We start from the raw sequence: 15,520 nt of genomic DNA, 5'->3' as shown, positions 1-15,520 counted from the left end.
CAGTTGGCCAGGTAGAATTGAAGAGATCCATATTTATTCCCATTCCAAAAAAGGGTGATATGACCAAGTGCAGAAATTATCAAATAATATTACTCATATCACACACAAGCAAAATCTTGCTGAAGAAAAACGACTATAATAGTACATCAACAGAGAACTACCAGAAATACAGGCTGGATTTAGGAGAAACCATGGTATTAGGGACATCATTGTCAATGTCAGATGGATCTTAACTGAAAGCACAAAGTAGCAGAAGAATGTTTATCTGTGTTTCATTGACTGTGCAAAGACATTTAACTGTGTGGATCACAACAAATTGAGGCTAACTTTGAGAAGAATTGGAATCCCAGGACACTTTATTGTGCCCATGCAAAACTTGTACTTGGACAGTCATAAAAACAGAGCAAGTAAATAATGCGTGGTTCAAAATCAGGAAAGGAGTGCATCAGGGATGCATTCTGTCTCCATCCCTCTTCAATCTGTATATGACACAGATCATTCAACAACAACATGTCCAAAGTATGCAAGAGAAAGCTTTGTCACTTTTGCCTCCAATGAGGACTCTAGTTGTACTATCTCCAAGTTGTATATGTTTGTTCCTCTGCAAGTCATTGTAATATTCAGTATTCTTTTCCAACACCATTGCTCAAAGATATAAATTCTTCTTCTGTCATCCTTATTCATTGTCCAGCTCTCAGATTCATAGTAAGTGATTGGAAAGACTATGGCTTGAATCAGGTGTACCTTAGTCTTCAAATTTACCTTTGATGATTTGGAGAGGTCTTTGATTGCACATATTCCCAATGCAATACATCTCATGATCTGGTAACCAAGGGTATTGATTGTGGATTCAAGTAAGATGAATTTGTTGACAATTCCAATCTTTTCTCCATCTATCATAATGTTGCCTATTGATCCAGTTGTGAAAATTTATGGTGTCTTGATATTGAGATGTAATAAGTGAAGGTTATAGTTTTTGATCATCTGTAGCAAGTTTTTAAGTCATCACTCACAGCAAGGTTATTGATGGCTTGCCTCCGGACACTCTATGTAAGAACAGTGCTCTGGCCTTTCATTCATAGGGTCGCTATGAGTCATCTATGACTTGACGGTACATAACAACAGTAACAACGATGACAGAGAGAGAGCTACGTTGGCCTAGTGGAAAGTACGCTTGGTAGTTATGCTACCAAGCCAAAGGTGGGTGATTTTCATCTGTGGCCCTTGGCTGGGTTCAAATTGTTTTCCTGTCAAACATTCTTCTAGGTGGTACAGCACTGGCCTGTGCATTGCTATACAGAGGTAACTTGTGCTTGCTGTGATGCTGAACACTGTGACAGTGATGTGCCAAACGTGGTATTGGGCACCCATGGTGGACAGTGTTGGCTGGAGCTTCCCGACTAAAACTAGCCTGGAAGCAGGAGCGGCATCCACTTCCAAAATGGCTTGCCCCCGGAAACTCTATGTACCAACAGTGCTCAGACCTCTCTTTCATAGGGTTGCAATGAGTCATCTACAACTCGATGGCACCTAACAACAACAACAACAGTCTTCGGCAGGATCTTGTTTTTGTGTGATATGAGTGGCATTGTTCAATAATTTCCACAGTCTGTTGGATCACTCTTTTTTTGGAAAAAAATTTGGCAGCATCTGTTAAGGTAGAAATAAACATGTTGAATGACCCAAGATTTCCCTAAGTGTATATCTAACAAAATCACTATGCTTTTAGGGTTTATTGTCAAAAATGGCTTCTGTATCCATTAATTACTTTGCTATGTGGATGGGGAATACATGAATAGGGTGTATTAGCCTATCCACAAAGGAATTGCTTATCTCACCATTAAATTAAGTGGATCCAGTACCAGAATTAAAGAATCTTTCCCACCAGAAAAGAAGCAAGAGAATATAACACATCTTTCATGGCCAGAGATTCCCGTGCCAACCAGACCAAGGCCTTTGGGAGCAGTAGCCATAGCAGCAGCAACAGAGAACCAGAGACTTGGCCTGAGACAGAGTAGATGTTCTGACCCCAGGAACCAGAACTAGAAGCTTTTGTCTAAGTTTATTAGACAACTGTGGACTGAGAGTGAAACATAACTGGTATGACTGTGAGCTTTGTTGCACTGGTCTAAAGCTATGAGGCTAAAGGCTGAAGTGCCTGTGAGCATATTTCAGAAGCTATCTTGACTAGATTCTGTTGTTGATGTTGTTGTGTACCATAGACTCAGAACCGACCCATACCGGATACTCCAGCAGATTTTCAGAGTCCATTAATCAATCACATGTGAGGAGATTGCCCATCCTTCTCCTACAGAGCAGCTGATAAATTCAAACCACGTGCTTTTGGGATTGTAACACAGCTTCTTGTCAATTACTAATTTGAATTATAGCATTTTAACTTCCACAATACAGTTCTATGTAGTCTGGGAGTTATTATATCATATTTTGGACACAATAAAGTACTAAGATTGGTGCTGAGATGAGTAGAAAGAAATGTGACAGTGTGCAGGACTTGTCTGACTTCATTGTGTTGTTGATGCCGTTGACAGGGACAGTTCTCTTTCATGAATCTGGTAAAGGTCAGATACGGCTGTCCCCATGTGATCCTTGCTCCTTTTGCAAGTGCATTCATAGGTTTCCCAAAAGAGTTTAAAAGATTTCATAAGCTTTCTAAAAAATTAGAACAATTATTTATAATAAAGACATTGGAAATACTCCCAAGGTCTTTTGATAGTAGAATGAGTTTAAAAAACTTCAAGCAGTCCCAATAATACATTGTTATATCATGACAGAATGAAATTTCTAGGCAACAGTAAGAAAGAACAAACCACTTCTCCTTCTCCCTGTTATTTGTTGTTAGGTTGTCTGGAGTACACTATGACTCATAATGATGTTATGAACATCAGAAGGAAACCTTGTCCTATCCCGAATCATCTTCACCACACTCAAGCCCATTGTCAATCACTGTGCCCATCCATTTCATTGAAAGTCTTCCTCATTTTTATGAACCTTCTATTTTTCTAAGCATGAGATTTTTCTCTAAGGACCTTGAAATTTAAGACTAAAGATTATCTGAACTAAGACTGTACTCTTAAACCTTAGAAAATGTTTTATTGTAGAAAACCCTAACTTAAAACTTTGGTGGGTTTTTTTTTCGTGGTCTAAAATAAACTGAATAAAGGATAGGGAAATTTAGAGACTATGGCCACAATGAATCATACACCACCATACTATAGAACTAGTCAGAAAATTTTTACTGATATAAACAGAAATTTCTATTTCACTTATTTCCCTCATAATTTCACATAAAAAAGAGGTTATATGTACATTTCAATTCTGGATTAAACTGAAAATACAATTGTTTGTTGTTGTTATGCGCCGTTGAGTCGTCTGCGACTCATAGCGACCCCATGTACAACAGCCCTAAACCATGCTTTATCCTGTGCCAATCTCATTTGCCTCTGACACACCCACCCCAAGTGCCCCAGTCACTGAATCAATCCACCTCATAGAGGGTCTTCCCCTTCTGCGCTGTCCTTCTACTCTACCCAGCATGATGTCCCTCTCTAAAGACCTGTCTCTCCTTACAACATGTCCAAAGTATGTCAGATGAAGCCCCAGAATCCTTGCCTCCAAGGAGCAGCCTGGTTTAATCCTCTCTACGATGAATCTGTTTGTTTTCTTGGCAGTCCATGGTACATTCAATACTCTTCTCCAGCACCACCGCTCAAAGGCGTCAATTCTCCTTCTATCCTCTCTAGTCATTGTCCAACTCTCTGATGCATAACAAGTGATCGCAAAAACCATGGCCTGTATCAGGTGGACCTTAGTCTCCAGAGAGACACTGTTGCTCTTCAGTATTTTGGAGAGGTCCCTAACCGCAGACTTTCCCATCGCAATACGTTTTTTGATTTCCTGGCTACTGGTGCCAAGAGTGTTGACTGTGGAGCCGAGCAAACTGAAGCTGTGAACAATCTCAATCTCTTCACCATCCATCCTGATGCTACCGATTGGTCCAGTGGTGAGAATTTTTGTCTTCTTGACATTGAGCCTCAGTCCATATTGAAGGCTGCAGTCCTTGACTCTCTGCAGTAAGTACATGAGGTCCTCCTCAGTTTCAGCGAGCAAGGTTGTGTCATCTGCATAACGCAGATTGTTGATAGATTGTCCACCAATCCTAACGCCACGCCTCTCCTCATAGAACACCGCCTCTCGGATAATCTGCTCTGCATACAGGTTGAAAAGGTATGGAGACAGGACACATCCCTGGCGTACACCCTTCCCAATTTTGAACCATGCAGTGTTGCCCTGTTCTGTTCTGACGACTGCCTCTTGGTCCAAGTATAGGTTTCACATTAACACGATTAAATGTTCTGGGATTCCCATTCTTCTCAGAGTCAGCCACAGTTTGTTATGATCCACGCAGTCAAATGCCTTTGCATAATCGATGAAACACAGATAGACATTCTTCTGGTATTCTCTGCTTTCAGCCAAGATCCATCTAACATCAGCTACAATATCCCTAGTACCACGACCCCTTCTAAACCCAGCCTGGACTTCTGGCAGTTCTCTGCTGATGTACTGTTCCAGTCGTTTTTTACCTGATTGCATTATATATCTTCTGACACAATATGCCAAGTAATTTAAAAGAACAGCTGTACAAGTTCTAAATCATAATTTAGTTTAAGAAGACTATCATAATGTAAAGGTTTTTTTCCTTATTTCATGTTCTAATAAATAGAACACATGATATATAGAAATTACTTTATAACACTAGAGAGATAGCCCTGACTTAAAGACATTTTTAGTAATATCTAGTTTTTCAGATATTTCATTGGAATATACTCTATCTTACATTATATTATAATGTTTCACAAATATACACCAGTATTTTAAAATTATATCTGTTGTTATCGCTAGGTGCCATCAAGTTCTGTACAACTCATAGCAACCCCGTCAACAAGAGGTCTAAACCCTGCCCTATCCTGGGCCATCCTTATCATTTCTGACCCATACTTGAGCCAATTGTAGCAGTCACTGCAGTTAATCCGTTTTATGCTCTTCCTTTCTTTTTATGACCCTTGACTTTCCAAGCATGATGTCCCTCTCCAAAGAATCGTTTCTCCTAACAATATATACAAAATATGTGAATGGAGTTTTTCCATCTTTGCCTCCAAGGAACACTCTGTTTATATTATCTCCAAGAATATCTGTTTGGTGTTTTTTTTTTTTGGCAGTCCATGGAATATTAAGTACTCTTCTCCAATACCATGACTTGAAGACATCAACTCATCCTCTGCCATGCTTATGCACTGTATGGCTCTCAGATCTGTACACAGTGACTGAAAATCTATGACTTGAATCAGCTGCACCTTGAATGGCATTTAGTTATACATTAAAAACAAAACATAAGATGACTTATTTGAGGTGAATTCACTCAGAAAATGATGTAAAGGCACTAATTTTTTTATTAATTGAGCAATCATAGCAGAAACATTAGGAAAATTACTCATCACACCTCCTACTACATAAACTTCTACACCAGACTTATTAGTTTTTCATTTCTGACTATAATATGATAAAAATGCTAATATATTTTCTTTTTAAAAAATAAGATTAATAGCAAAGTTTTAACTCAATTTTATTTTAGATATAAAATCTGAGTAACTTTATCTTGAAAAATACATCTTAAAATTCTTTTCATAAGCCACAGACTGGGAAAAAATATTTGGTAATGACATGTCTAATAAAGACTTATATGTAGAATTTATAGAATACTCAAGTGCCACAAGATAAAGGTAAACAATACAATTGCAAAATAGGCACAGGATAGGAATAGACACTTCACCAAAGAAGACATTCAGATGGCAAACAAACACATGAAGAGATGTTTAAAACCCTAGCTCAAGAGAGATGAAAATTAAAAGTATGAGATATCATATCACCCCAGTAAGAATAGTAAAATTTAACAGAGCAGCAAACAGCAAATGTTGGTGAGGTTGTGGAGAAAGTAGAACCCTTGTTCACTGTTGGTGGGAGTGTAAAATGGTGCAACCACTATGAAAGGCAATATGGCAATTTCTCAAAAAGTTGGAAATAGAAATACCACTTGACCCAGCAATTCCACTACTGGGAATATACTCTAAAGAAACAAGAACAGCCACCCAAGAAGATATATGCACACCCATGTTTATTGCAGCTTTGTTCACAATAGCAAAGAGTTTCAAACAACTCAAGTTCCCATTAATAAACAAAAGGATAGAGAAGCTATGGTATATTCCCACAATGGAATACTATGTTGCATTGAAAAACAAAGAACTCATGAAATAGTATACAAAATGGGTAACCGTGGATGACATTATGCTTAGTGAAATATCTCAGTCATAAAAGGACAAATACTGCATAATGCCACTGTTGTAAAACTCGACTGACATGGGGTTGGGGGAACCTAAGAAAAGAGGGGATAAATAATGTATACTGATTTGAAACAGGTGAGGGAAAGAACTGTTTAAAATGAATATAGAATTAGGTATTATTTTCATGATAAGATTACAGAAAAAGAAATGCGTAGTCAAGTGAACTATGGACTTGGTGGGGGTATTGTATAACAATAAGAGAATTTTTTTTTTCTTTTCAAAGAGAAAAACAAACTGGGGGAGGAGTGGGCAGGGAAGAAAATGTGCAACAATGAATGAATGAAAATCCAAGTTCTTTACAAATGTTCATTAAAATCTCAATTAAAAAAATAGAAAAGCAAGAAAAACTATATGATAATCCAGGTAGAAGTAGAAAAATAGCTTGAAAAATGTAATTTAAATTTTTTTTTCATATACACTAGTGAACTGTTCTTTATCTTACTGTTTAAATATATGAAGTAAAATATAACAGGGAAGGAAGAAGCAAAGTAAGAGGAAATTTATGTTATAAAAAATAAGCATTAGAGTGTTTTTATATATAACTCTTTATAAAATGAAAATGACAATGATAAGACCTTATCTTCATTGTCAGCATATGACATACAAGGTTTTAAGAACTTTAATTAAGCTTCACCTTCTGTAAATCTACCAACATAAGTACTTTTTACAAACAAAGCTGGAATACATAAAGTACAATAGCTGCAGTATGAAATAAAATAACAGGAAAGAAAGGGAAATTATATTACTATAAATACATCTCAACTTTCGAAGTATTTGAAATTAATGATTAAAAGAACTTGTGAACATAAATGTAGGGATGTGTGTGTGTGTGTGTGTGTGTGTGTGTGTGTGCGCGCGTGCGCATATTTTATATACCTATCTACTTGTAAAAAAATTTGGGAACGTTCATAAGGTACATAAAATACTAGCTATAAAAATTGTCATTTGAAATAAACAAAAATTATTTAAATAGTACTCTGTCCTATTTTTGTTTCAATAGTTTTAAATTTAAACATTAGTTTACTTCTTATGCTTGATGCAAGAGGTTTTTTTTTTAATTTACACAGTGTTATCTTTAAAAAGCAAAGAAAGAGGTTCTTATCAGGAAAATAGAAGGAAACACTGATATCGCACAAAAATATTTTAATATCCTATAGACAGGGCACATTTGCATAGTAAATTATGGAATGCCACTTTGGAAGACATTGTTGATACTTCAATTGTATACTTCTTCCAAAACAAGAAGCTATGACTAAATTCTTCAATTTGCCACTAAAAGAAAATGCCTGTCTAAGTCTAGCTTTCCTTAAATATGTTCCATTTCTTATAATTCACATGACACTCTTTGGCTGTGGTTGTCTGTTAAATTTCCTGTTTTGGTCTAGTTTCAGCAAACCAAAATAAATAGCTCATAAAAAGGCTATGGTGACTAATTCTTTTCTTTTCTTTTGGTATTTCTCACTAAGAATTTTTGCTTAGAGGTACAGAGGAAAACAGCCTCGGGTATGGTTTAACTAGGTCAGAGAAGCTTCAAAGCACCAAAAAATGTGCCATCTCCATCCTGTGATATTTGAGCGTTTTCTCGTGGTATTGCAAGTTGAAGTTCATCTCCTTCTTCCAGCTTTGCAATGCCTGAAAAGAATAAATTAGTAAGAGCATTAGGTAGTTGTAAAATGGAAAAGGAAAAAAATAAACTATTTGATTTAGAAAAAAATAAAGTTTAGCAGAAACATTTACACTTCAAAATACATCTGTGAACTATTAAACCAATTACTTCTACTCTACTAACCTAAAAAAATAGTAAGAATTAAGCTAAGGAGTTATAATACATGAAAGTATTTTTCACTCATGGTTAATAAAATTAAGAATCTGGGGAAACAATTCGATAACCAACTTTAGGAATAAAGAATAGAAAATCGTAGTAAATCTCTTGATAGAATAATACTACATGATATAATAAAAGGAAGTTTCTTGCTTAATTTTATTGTCAAGAAAACTTTGAATAGTAATGCCAGCATATTCATATGTACCACAGTTTCGATTATAATTTCTAATGTGCAAACATTCTTATATGGAAAAATTTAAAACCAAAATGCCATTTGTTAATATAAAACATCTTAAAAAAATGTTCTCTATAATCCAGACTCTAGAAAAAAAAGGAATCATTTGGATTACTTTTTTGTAGCTTTATAAAGTTATCTTTATAATCATAAGTGAGATTTTTTTAAATAAGTGACATTTAATTGTGTTAAAAATTAGTCAGAAATGTTCATGTCTGAAAATAGTGATGGTCAGTGAAACAGCATATAAAATACAATTCAAGAACTGTAGACAGTATATTGAGTAGTTCCTGATCTGATCTTAGAAGAAAATTAAGCAGAAAAAGAAAAGAGAAGAAGTGAAATGAAGACATGAAATAAGAAATAATAAAAAATAAACTAGCATGAGAATTCATAATGCCTTGGCAATTGAAAAAGCAGTTGCATTGTGTTATTAACAGCGTAAATGCATTTATATTAATATGTTAGTAGTTATCCTATCCTCAAAACCAAAGCAACCAGCTACACTTGGTGCTCAGCCAGTCACTGTTTGTTTATTGAACACTTTATTATGTGTCAAGCACCTTTCTAGACAGATAAGTGATCAAGAATGACAAAAGTTTCTGTTCCCACATATCTTATTTTAATTGCTTCATGGGTCAAAAGAAGACTGAGAAAAATATAAGATAACTTTAATTGCTACTACCAGCAGTATTTACAACTTCAAGAATTCAAAAGTCATTTTGTAACTACCTATAATCAGATAACAGTAAGGAAAATTTGGAAGATTTGCTTAATAGATTAATTGTTAGCAAAGAGATTAAAAGGTATCATATACTGATAATAGCTGTACATCACAAACCTCTAATATTGTTTCTCATCTCTACCAGTAGCCGGGAAATTAAAAGGGGTATTTCCATGGGAAAGTCTGTTGTTAGGGACCTCTCCAAAGCACTGAAGAGCAATGGTGTCACTCTGGAGACTAAGGTGCATCTGATACAGGCCATGGTGTTTGCAATCACTTGTTATGCATCAGAGAGTTGGATAATCACCAAGGAGGATCGAAGGAGAATTGATGCCTTTGAGCTGTGGTGCTGGAGAAGAGTATTGAGGGTACCATGGGCTGCTAAGAAAACAGATTCATCCTGGAAAGGGTTAAACCAGATGGCTCCTTGGAGGCAAGGATTCTGAGGATCTGTCTAACATACTATGGACATGTTGTAAGGAGAGACCGGTCCTTGAAGAGGGACATCATGCTTGGGAGGGTGGAGGGACAGCGCAGGAGGGGAAGGCCCTTTATGAGGTAGATTGATTCCGTGACTGGGGTAATTGGGAAAGTGTCGGAGACAGTGTGATTGACACAGGACAGAGCAGAGTTCAGGGCTATTATACATAGGGTGGCTAGGAGTCCCAAGCGACTCGATGGCACATAACAACAACAACAACATACTTCTTCCAGATAATAGCAGTTATTTTTACATTTTCCTACCAATTTATATTCAGGTTATTAATTAAAAAATGAAAGTATTCTGCTTGGGTTCACTGGCAATCTGTTAAGGTTCTTAAGGTGAGGTGCCCATTATTTTATTTCTTTTCTAGTTTAGAAGGAAGTACTTTGTACACTAATAAATTAACGTACACATTGAATAATTTTAAGCAACTTTACCCTAGAAAAGATTAAAATTGAAAAATAGAAAATTCCCAGAGATTATTTTAATAAACAATATTAATTAATTAGCACTGAAAAATATTTTTAAGAGTAAGTTGATTATTCTTCAATTGCAGGAACACTTAAGCAGCCTGGCAGAGTCCTCCATCATAATGGAAATATGTGAGAGTAGCAGACAATTAGACATTTTGAAAGAGCTAGTTTTAAAACTAATTTTAGAGCTAGTTTTAAAACTAATTTTAAAACGTTTTAAAACAAGTAGGAACTAATATAGCTAAATAATATATTAGAACAGGGTCAGCATTAATAAATATTGTGCATTGTCTAAATACTTGCCACCACAGCTCAAGGAAACATCCCTTTATGTAAATTAGGGAATTCAACTTTTATACACTTCCTTATCACCTATTTAAATCTATTGTTTTGACTACAAATCTTCAAATGACATCATCTCAATTATTTAGAACTATTTTCCTTCCATTCTTACCCATTTGTTGAGTTTTTATTTGTAAAAGCTCCTGAAATGGGCAGTAAGTCACCCATTCTGTGTTTCATACTGTTGTTTATGGCAACTGTCTGATTATAAACATCTACAGAGTTCTAGACAACTTTGATAAAATTTTCCAAAGAGCAAAGGTGTTTAAGTTGACTTGTCGTTTTTCTAAAGCCAGTCTTGATTAATTTGAAATTACCAAGACCCCAGATAAAATGAAATATAAATGGCCAAACCTGTTACCATCAAGTTGACTACGTCTATGGCGACCCCACATGTGCCAGCAAAGAACCATGTTCCACGGGGTTTTCAATACCTGGTCTTTTAAAACTGGATCACCTGCCAGCTCTTTCTTCTAAGATACATCTGGGTAGAACTCAGAACTGTTATCCTCTCAGTAAGCGGTTTGTCTTTAATTGTTTGTACCACCCAGACGCTAAGTTGGCAGTAATTACTTGAAAAGTCAAATTAGTAAAACTTGCCATTACCATTGTTGCTCCAGGTCTTGACTATTGCAGAGTTCTAACACAAGAGAGGGGTGATGAGTTCTGACTCCTACACTTTAACATCCAGAATTTTTGTCTGGGGTTCATTTATATCACGTTTCACCTGTATAAAAGCATCTTAGATTGAGAGAGTGATTCTGTCATCTGTTCTGCCTCTCAAAAGAAAACAAGGGCATTCCCTCAATAGCATGTAGAAGAGTTATATACTGATACTGTAAGACCCATAAGGTTTTAAAATGATTGACAGTGACTGCCATAATGGGTTACAGCATGACAGAGATCATAAAGATGGTGCAGGGTAGTCTGAGGTTCAGACCTGTTGTTCATAGTGTCACTACTGTAATAGTCATAAATGGCACATAACAACTATAGACCCATGCTGACTAATGCAAACCAAGTTCTAAAATCCAATAACATTCTAGTATAAGTTACATCACTTTTCTGAGCCTCACACTCTACATCTTTTAAGTGAAAAAGATTAAATTAGCAGGCTTATGTAAAGTAAATAAAATTCTTTGTGTTTCCTTGGAGACAAGGATTCTGAGGCTCCGTCTAACATACTTTGGACATGTTGTGAGGAGAGACCGGTCCTTGGGGAAGGACATCGTGCTTGGGAGGGTGGAGGGACAGCGCAGGAGGGGAAGGCCCTCTATGAGGTGGATTGATTCAGTGACTGGGATAATTGGGATGGGAGTGTCAGAGACAGTGCGATTGGCACAGGACAGAGCAGAGTTTAGGACTGTTGTACATAGGGGTCGCTATGAGTCGCAAGCGACTCGACGGCAGATAACAACAACAACAACAACAACAATCATGTTGTAGTTATTAGTTGTAAATGTTGAGGAAAACAAAAGTATCATTCTTCTCAGTGTTCGATGCTATAAAGGTACTGGTTTCTTAAATTTACATAAATAAAACCATTAGTAATGACTTTGTCTCAGTCATTTATTTTGTCTTATTAATTCAAGATACTACAAGGCACACTTAAATGAGAAATGTCTTTTCACCTATTTGTGTTTTAAAGGACCATCATTTCCTCTTATATTGTACAGCTAAGATTAACAACACAATATAAACAGCTCCATTTCAGAACCAGTAAATCTGAAATAAGTTATTTACCAGCTGAATAACAGGAATTATTGGGTAGTTTTTCAGGCATGTTTTGAATACATCGGAACAAAGTCACGAGACTCAATTCATCTCCAAAGACATGGACTTTTTTCCTCTGTATTAAATGTCCCATTGCAAAAGTGTTATCTGTATATAAAACCTGAAAAAAACAAAAAAATAAGTGTTGTCAGAAATGAGAATAAAAGGAGAAATGTTCAATAGTGAATATGCAATTCAGGTTTGAACATACCTGTCCATATATAAAGAAGTAACCAGTCTCTTTAACCAATATTTTATTTTCTTTTTCTTCTAAGGCTTTTCCTTTTTTAAAGCTTAGAAGCCACGGAACAAATGTGAAAGATCCTACAATTAAGAAAACATCCTATAAGAAAGAGTAAAAGGAAATTCTTACCTCCATTTCTGGACTGAAACTAAATTTGATGCTTAGAGAATTACACTGTAAATAGAAACTAAAAAGAAGACATAGACCAGTGTTCCTTTTGGTTTTTCAGCTATTATTTACAAACCAACCCAGGCAACTACAAGAATCAGGAACTTGAGTCACTTAATTTGAATGACTGGAGTTAATCTAGTTCTTCTTTATTTTAGCTATTTACCTATAGCTAGTCTGTGTGGAAGAATTTTAAAAGAGTGCACTACAATCTCTCTGAATAACATACCAAGAGATTTTTTGTTTATACTTAATTCTCAGAAAGAGAAAATATTTGAAAAGCTTAGTAAAGGTACTGAGACTAAGCAACTTTCACCTTTAGCATGACAGTGAGCCCTAAAGAGAAAGAAGTTAAAGTATAATCTTTGGTCAAGGAATTTTGTAACAGTTGTCTATGTTATTCATGATTTCTTATATATATATATATATATATATATATTCATGATTTCTAAAGGGACTTCTTCTAGTGTGGTCTGTAGCTTGTTGCACTGCTAACCAAGAAGTTTTGTGATTGGTGTATTAATTCTCTGTTTTCTGTCAAAAGATACCTCGTTGTGCTGTAGATAGTTCAAACCCACCAACCACTTTGTGGGACAAAGATGAGGCTATCTCCTCTATAAAGATTTATATCTTTGGAAGTCCTATAAAGTTGTTCTATTCTGTTGTATAGGGTAATCAATTCAACAGTAGTAGGTTTGGGAGTATTTTATCTTTCAAACTTCATTTAAGGAGTTACAGTAAAGTGCTCCACTAAAACCTTGGATGATGTGGGGTGGAAAGATAACAGTGGTTAACAGAAGTGAGTAGGTAAGACCAAGTCCTTGTATTTTGGGACATCGGAGCCTATCAAACCAGTTATCTGCCAGGAAGTCATCTTTAACTCATGACAACCCCCAAAACAGGCTTTTTTGAAAGTGTGCTGCTCGCCTTTTCTCCTGACAGTAAGACAGTCACTACACAGAGAAGACAGTAGCAGTCAACAACTTTCATTACAATAGAGGGGCAGCTCTATCCTTTCAGATTCACACCATTTCTCTCCACAAAAGTCCAGTGTGAGCCTTTTCCAAATTATCATTTTTCATTTTATCTTTTATCCTTAGCATGTTCTTGGGGCTTTGAAATATTAGGAAATAATTTTCTATTAAAAGCTGTTAAGTGTGTGTTTTTAGGAAATACAAAGCGATAAACAGTCAAAGATTTTGAAAATAATTTAGTACTTGTGTTGGGTTTATGATACTTAAAGTCCAAAAGAGAAGCCTAATTAATAACCTGGAAAACAAAGATGCAAAATAGCACTCAAGGGCTTAGCATTATGAGGCTAATCCGTATTTCCCATTTCTACTAGTTGTTTCCCAATTCCTGGTCCCCTGGTTTCATCTCCTGAAACTCTTGTGCCCACTGTTTATGTACATAATACAAGAATTTTCTGGTCTCTTCCTACTTTATTTTTCTCTAGAATTTATCACACTCTTTAATTCCACACTTTACATGTACACTTGGAGGCTGTTGTTTTCTTCTGGTTTTCTATTTTGCCTTTATCACAAATGCTCCATGAAGTTAGGAAATCATGCTTCTTTTATCCACTGTTAACAGAAACTTCAAATAAACAAAATAGTTTAAAACTGCCTATCTCTATGATAAAATGCCAAATTAGAAAGAAAGAGTCTGATATTATAATGAAATAAATTGACATTTGCATACAATTATGACATCTCTACATGCATAGTTTCATTTTTAAGAGTTCTAAAACATACTATAATAGAAGAATCAGTATTTGTAAAGCTGATCCTGAATAGGTACTAATCCAGAATTATTTCTAAACAATTAAAAATGAAATTCTGTTTAGGATTTATTTTGTCATATTTTAACTATTTGAACATATCTAAATACGATATAATATTACAACAGTGTGAGAATGAGATTATATTGATTTTGTAACTATTTTTAATAACTCTAAACTTATTTTACTTTTCATTGTAAGAAATGTTGAAGGAAGTACGTTGAATGTTGAAGTGATTTTAAACATAGTTCAAGCATAATCTTGATATTTTAAACTTTCATGTACTTTGACAAAATTTTAAGTGGGAAAAATGCTAGAGCCATCTTATTACCTTTTTGTATAGTGGGCGTTTCATTGTCTGCAATCAGTTGCAAGCAGTCTTGAGTGACTGAAAGCAAAACATATTCATTTAGCTTCTTAAGTAGAAGTAATAGGGTGAATAAAATGCCTGAAAAATCAAAACTATAAGCCAACTCTTTTTGAAATGATTAATCAGATATACCTTTTTTAAAAAAATGTATACTGGTTTACATACAAAGCTCATAAAGTTCATATACATTGTTCTTCACACCAGTTCTTTCCCCTTTCCTTTACCCATTCCTTGCTCCACCCATCAAATTGTGTGACACTGTGATTAAGTCCCCCCTACCACACTCCTTGGATCCTCATAGTTGTTCTACAGTAATGGTCTTATACAGTACTAGTCTTTATGAGACTGAGTTTCTTCCCTTAGCATAATGCTTTCCAGTGCCTCCCATGTTAGGTAGTAACTTACAAATACACTGCTCCTGCTTTCTGCATAGTATTCCGTTATATGAATGTACCATAATTTCTCAATCTGTTTCATTGTGTTGGGCATTTGGGCTGTTTCCATGTTCTTGCTACAAACAATGGGGTACAAGTCTCCGTTTGCACCTCAGGGAACAAACATTTGGCAATACCATCTCAGACAAGGGTCTCATAATGAAAGTTTAAAGATGCCTACAGGGCCTCCAGAAGAACAAAACAAAACAAAACAAACAAAAAAAAAAGAACAACTACAAAAAAAAAAAAAAA

At 35.5% G+C, this 15,520-nt stretch overlaps 1 protein-coding gene across 2 annotated transcripts in view; it reads right to left on the bottom strand.

The window, feature by feature from the left end:
• Window positions 1-7,935: 7,935 nt before the first annotated feature.
• TNFSF13B (tumor necrosis factor (ligand) superfamily, member 13b) overlaps window positions 7,936-15,520 on the bottom strand; it is a 51,028-nt gene continuing 43,443 nt past the window's right edge. The window contains exons 3-6 of one of the 2 annotated variants that reach the window (XM_006894618.1): window positions 14,796-14,852; window positions 12,484-12,596; window positions 12,243-12,393; window positions 7,936-8,048 (exon numbers count right to left, since the gene is read on the bottom strand). In XM_006894618.1, the coding sequence (XP_006894680.1) occupies window positions 7,936-8,048; window positions 12,243-12,393; window positions 12,484-12,596; window positions 14,796-14,852 (434 nt within the window). The remainder of the gene's footprint in view (window positions 8,049-12,242; window positions 12,394-12,483; window positions 12,597-14,795; window positions 14,853-15,520) is intronic. The other variant, XM_006894619.1, reaches the window with a different exon arrangement.

This window comes from Elephantulus edwardii, unplaced genomic scaffold (assembly GCF_000299155.1).
Source record: "Elephantulus edwardii isolate Elephantulus edwardi_28Jun2011 unplaced genomic scaffold, EleEdw1.0 scaffold00147, whole genome shotgun sequence".
Taxonomy (NCBI): domain Eukaryota; kingdom Metazoa; phylum Chordata; class Mammalia; order Macroscelidea; family Macroscelididae; genus Elephantulus; species Elephantulus edwardii.
The sequence above is the reverse complement of the archived record's forward strand: the minus strand, read 5'-3'. Positions and strand labels throughout refer to the sequence as shown.